General features: G+C 37.9%; 1 protein-coding gene and 1 long non-coding RNA gene across 2 annotated transcripts; one reads left to right on the forward strand and one right to left on the reverse strand.

Moving 5' to 3' along the window:
• Positions 1 to 245: 245 nt before the first annotated feature.
• On the reverse strand, positions 246 to 4,455 carry pgrmc1 (progesterone receptor membrane component 1). Its single transcript, XM_007542770.2, has 3 exons — positions 4,072 to 4,455; positions 1,677 to 1,832; positions 246 to 1,114 (listed from the first exon to the last, which is right to left on the reverse strand). The coding sequence occupies exons 1-3, from the start codon at positions 4,364 to 4,366 to the stop codon at positions 1,020 to 1,022; spliced, it is 546 nt and encodes a 181-aa protein (XP_007542832.1). The 5' UTR covers positions 4,367 to 4,455; the 3' UTR covers positions 246 to 1,019.
• Positions 2,665 to 3,219, forward strand: LOC107834708 (uncharacterized). The gene is made up of 2 exons (XR_001660520.1): positions 2,665 to 3,069; positions 3,111 to 3,219. It is a non-coding gene; the product is annotated as an uncharacterized LOC107834708 (long non-coding RNA).
• Positions 4,456 to 5,594: the final 1,139 nt, after the last annotated feature.

The raw sequence follows: 5,594 nt of genomic DNA on the forward strand, positions 1-5,594 counted from the left end.
TGGATGAGTTTCTCTAGATCTGAGACATCAGTCCTCTGATCCTGGAGATTCTTCAGGTGATAGAAGGCCGACTTTGTGACTGTCTTTATGTGGCTCTGAAGGTTCAGGTCAGAGGTCAGAGGTCATCACTGCTCCCAGGTTTCAGGCTGATTGCTGGTGTTCTTATCCATTTTAATATCTGCTCAACAAAAAACTTAATTTGTAAATGTTTAACTTTAAAGAAACTGAAACAAAAGTCACCCAGCTGGCCATTTTAAACTTTTCTTTATTAAATCAAAATATGATTCAGAGATTATGGCTGTGTGGCCCAATGCATACATACAGGAAAATATTCCTTCATTTTATAGCAAATTAAATGCATAAAACAAGAGGAAAACAGAAAAATAAACTTTAAATGAGTCTGAGCTTTAAAAACATCAGAAGATCGTTTTAGTAACCAGAAGAAATCTGAAGATCAGATCCTGATTTAGTGCTAAAATAAAAACAGAAGCAGTTTATTACAACAGTAGTTTCATGGCATAGTGTCATTAAAAGTCCTGAAATGATTATATTTCATCTTAAACATGAAAAAGAAGCAAAAAGTTCAAAATGTTTCACAATGTAAGAGCAGAGAAAACAGCAGAAATCTGACTGAAACGTTCGCTCAGATTGGGAATCGATTATGCACAAAACAATCCAGATCAGTTGTAACTCCGTCCATCTGCAGCTTCCTGAGCATTTAAGATGCAATAATTATGCAGATTTATCGTCTTTAAAAGGTTTTCATCAGAAACAGTAAAAGCAGCTTCTGACACATTTTTATTTTCACCAATTCAGCCGAGTTTGAGTTCAGATGAAAGTGATTACGAGACGATCTGAGCAGAAACACGACGCTTCACCGTTAACGGCCCGAAGAAATGCAGAGAAATGGAGATCAGTGATTGGTCCAAAGCTGAAGGAAATGGAAATGTTTTCTCAGAAAGTCCTGAAGCTCAGAGCGAAGGCGCTACAAACGGTGAGGCCAGCCTCCTCTTCGTCCTCTAGTCGCTCTTCTTGTCCTTTCCCTCGTCTTCGTCTGTGTATTCGCTCGGTTCCTCTCCCGGTTTCAGCAGTTTGCCGATGTAATCGTATTTCACTGCAACAGAACCATCAGGTTTCAGGATTTAAAGGTTTTTCCAGTAGAAACTGAAATAATCTGCTGCCGACTGACAGATTATTCCAGTGATTCTGATTGACATGATAAAATTGGGCTCACTTTTCATTTAGCTGCTTAAGCTTTTTTAAAACATTAAAAATACAAATAAACAACTTGATTCCTCTCTTAAAGAAAATAAACATTTTATTGCCTAAAATGCAATAACAGTATCTAAGTGACTGAGTTACAGTAAATATGTAAATATAATGTCTGGAAAAGGTTAAAGAAGCTAAATGCAGCATTTATTTTATCCGACTAATCGATTAATCAATAACTAAAACAATAGTTAGGATCAATCAGCAGATTCTGTTTGAGTTAGCAACGACTGAAAAGGTTCAGCCTGAAGCAGAAAGACTGAAACATGTATTGATTATTGTATTGATAATGTGAGCAGAACGTCTGAAAGCTCTGATCTCTAAACCTCAGAACCAATCAGAATCTTAAAGGTGTTTTTCCAAATGAGCAGAAACAGAAAATGGATGAGCAGAAAGAGGAAACCGACTGGTGAACTGCGTCTCCCACTCGGCCAGGCTCTCCTGCTGCATGGCGTTCAGGTCCGACAGGTCGTCGTGTTCGGCCTTCAGGGCGTCTCTGTCCAGGCAGAAGGTGGCCAGGCCTCTGGAGGCGTCTCTGCCGGCGAACACGCCGTACGGCCCGTCTGCAGGGAAACCACACAACCACCCATAAATCAACTCAGAAATTAAACTGATATCAATAACTTCCAATTCTAAGATTTATTGTTTTTCTCTTCCTACCAAAAACTGGATGATAAAGTTTTCAGTTTGGTGATTTTTAGGGATAATTTTCATAATTCATCTGTTTTATTTATTTTAGATTTTATTTTAGAGTTAAATGTTCATTAGAAATTAAAGTTTGTTGATCTGTGAGAATCTGTTTTTGATCTATTATTACCATTATATAACTGGAAAATGATCTCAAAACAACATTATCGTTAATTATAAAAACTTCTGGAGCAATTAATCATCCAGAATAAATAATCCAAACTAAACGCCAACCCTCATTATTACAGGGTTGGCGTTTAGTTTGATTTTGATAAATGAAAATAATTGTTTTAAACTGTGAATATTTATGAAACATCTGCATGCTGGTCGGCTTTACAACACAAAACGTTTCTGTAGCTTTATCTGCTAACCAAGGCTGAACAGCAGGGGGCGCTAGAAACAAGAACACGGAAGCTTCCAGATGCAGAGTCAGTTATTCCAAGTGATTAAAGGATTTTATCATCATTCAGACCTGTTCAGCCTTAACCCGACTCCGCTTCGTCTGTCTAGTCAAAGTCCGGCTGGTGAGGTATGAACTCTAATCGACCTCTGACCTCTGTTCCTCCAAACCTCGGTCTGGGTTCGGTATGAATGTGAACGCCAAGCGGACCGGTGACCGCTCCAAAAGCAGGAAGTGGACAGGAGAAATGGCTCATGGTCAGACTTTAATTTTATTATTAACACATAAACAATTTTAGAATATTTTAATGAGCTACTTTTCAGTTTTAAATAAAAATATCATGTTATATTCATTTTGTTTTAAAATATTTCAAACTATCAGATCTTCACTGTAGACAACGGATAATATGAAGCATTTTATTTAGTTTATAATCATAAATATTAAACTTTTCATTTATATTGATGTGTGTTGAGTTTTAACAGTGGCTCTTTGACTCTTTTAAACACATTCAGGGCTGCAGATGCGGCTGTGAAAAATGACTATGCAAAAACGTTAAAAACATTAAAATCAGTAAAACCATGACCTCCTGCTGGGATTTAAAGTCCAGAGCTGCAGACTTTGGATGATGGCTGCCGGTTATCCAGTCGGTCAGAGGTCACAGACAGCAGAGGTTACAGAATGAGATAAGATAAAAACCAAACAGGTACGACCGAGTCAAAAACGCTCCTGTGACACCTGGAAAACAATGACTGAGAAAATCCAACATTAAGATGTTATTCTGTGATAAAAAGGTGCACGAGAGATTTTAAAGAGCAACAAATGAGGGATTTAGTGTCAGAATTTGAACCTACAATAATGTTCAATAATAAAAACAGATGCTATGGATTATGCAAGTGTTTCCCAACCCTGGTCCTCAAGGCTCACTGACCTGCATGTTTTAGATGTTCCCCTGCTTCAACACACCCCATTCAGATGATTGCAATTCAGCAAAAACCTGTTAATCAGCCATCAATTGAAATCATGTGTGCTGAAGCAGAGGAACATCGAAAACATGCAGGTCAGTGTTCCCTGAGGACCAGGGTTGGGAAACACTGGATTATGCTAATCACAGTAAACTAAAACTATTCTATTCTGCTGTCCCTGATATAATCTGGTATGACATTAAGTTGAGAGGATATTGGATTCAGTAAGTGGCTGCTTCCGCTAGTGTGTGTTTTTTCTTACACACACAAATTGAACAACGTGATTTCTGTTTAGAAAAACCTCAAATTACAATAAATTCAAAGTTTTAGTCAATTCAACCATTCATTTAATAAGAACATTAAATAAGACAAATATAAATTGAAACAATAACTAAGAAAATAATGTAAATGAGTCTTAATCATTTGATTGCAATAATACTATGTCACTTTAACGTGGACATTGCGACAGTCCACGTTTTTTCTGGAGAAAGAATCAACTTGTTCATAGACGATCTCTGATTTAAAGGTTGCCACAGCCTCTCCACTGTAAAAAATCAGCTTCACCTAAAAGACTAAAGGGGTGTGACGCCACATTCCAGCAGAAAAACTGAAACAAACGACCCAAAACGCAGAACACGGAGTCTGCTGGTAAACATAATCAGCTGTTAAAATCTTAGAAACGACAAATGGTCATTTCACGCTAACTTAGATGCTGGAAGGCGGGTGGAAACCGGAACTTTTAGGAACATTTACCTGGTCCGTAAAACTTCTTTCCTCTGGTCACGTCGAATACTTTCCCGTTAACGGCCATGAGAATCCGCGGATCCTGCACTCCATCGTAAGGCTTCAACTCTGCCAGAGTGAAATCCTTCTTTTTCATTTTAGGCAGAGGCTTCTCCACCTCGCCCAGATCGGGCGGCCGGTCGCCGCGGAAGATTTTGTACAACAAGAACAAGCAGAGGCTGAGCAGGGTGAGGTTTAACGGGGAGGTGAAGATTTCTTGGAAAATTCCTCCTGAAGTAACTTCGCTCCCCTCTGCTTCCGCCATGTTGGCGTCCTTCTCCAGCCTCACGAGTGTGCGTGTCTCAGTTGAGTGCACAAGAGTTGCTGAGGAATGGACCAATCACCGTTCAGTATTAGCACCACTTGCTCACTATGTTATCCAATAAGGTTGGGACTGTGGCAAAACGGGCGTTAGTCATCGGACAGCGCTCTCAACAGACTAAACGATGTTGTCAGTGGCAAGTTAACTTTTAACTTTTTAAAAGATGAGTGGGGGTTTGGATAATAATAAAACATTCTCATTTATGTTCAGTTAATTTGTGTCAATAATTTTTCATTGTTTTCTATTTCTATATTATGGAGATCACTAGACAAAATTAACATTATTTTCTGATCAAAAAAAGAAACACTACAAAACAAAGTGTAGAAAAAACACAATAAACTGACCTTAGTATACAAACCCTTATTTAAATCAACAATTTAAATAAACAATTGTGCTCATGTATAGGTTATTTTATTGCACGTGTTATTTGTTCATATCTAGTCATTTTGAACTTATCACTGTTAGGTGTGTATATATATATATATATATATATATATATTCCTGACTACCAGGGGAAAAAAATATTGTCCAATCACCATTTTTTGAAAATCCCACAGTCTTTGTAAGTGTCACCTTGACCGGTGGAGGCACTGCATTCAGGAAGGAAGTGAGGCAACAAAATATAGTTGAGGTGGGTTTATTTGGGAGCTCCAGGTCACCGTTACACCGACACCCTTCACACAGTGAAGCAAAGAAGCTGACATTCATACCTGAGGCAAGTTCCAACAGTTAACCAGGTAAAGGGGTGATAAAAAAAGACAAACAAGAAACAAACACTACTTACACAAACCTAGCAAACAATAAATGATCCAATAAATATTTACATGCATGCAAATTATTAAAACTAAACTAATCTAAGGTCAATCAAAAGTAAATATAACTAAATATAAATCCTCAGCGTATTACCCCTCTTAATGGAAGATGGTTTGCTCCAGGATAATTTGTCTCCCTTTCTGCTCCACCTTTCTGAGACACACCCAGAAAGGTAATTACTCAATTAACTCAGATTGAACCAATCTGAATCAGAAACAAACTGACATCTTCCCCCACATTCTCTGAACAGGAAAGATGGCCAGCCTCCCTACCCAAAAAGAATATTCACTAAATGTCACAGTGTAACTGAAATAAAGAACTGATACAAAACACATTTAGACTGTAAATAAATAACATA

This window comes from Poecilia formosa, unplaced genomic scaffold (assembly GCF_000485575.1).
Source record: "Poecilia formosa unplaced genomic scaffold, Poecilia_formosa-5.1.2 Scaffold727, whole genome shotgun sequence".
NCBI lineage: Eukaryota > Metazoa > Chordata > Actinopteri > Cyprinodontiformes > Poeciliidae > Poecilia > Poecilia formosa.

What these genes read in the sequence shown, in the direction of transcription:
- pgrmc1 (XM_007542770.2), bottom strand. Translation starts at nt 4,366, where the DNA reads ATGGCGGAAGCAGAGGGGAGCGAAGTTACTTCAGGAGGAATTTTCCAA. An exon ending in AAAGAAGTTTTACGGACCAG is followed by an intron (nt 1,833 to 4,071) that starts GTAAATGTTCCT and finishes GTTTCCCTGCAG; the next exon opens with ACGGGCCGTACGGCGTGTTC. An exon ending in GTGGGAGACGCAGTTCACCA is followed by an intron (nt 1,115 to 1,676) that starts GTCGGTTTCCTC and finishes GTTCTGTTGCAG; the next exon opens with TGAAATACGATTACATCGGC.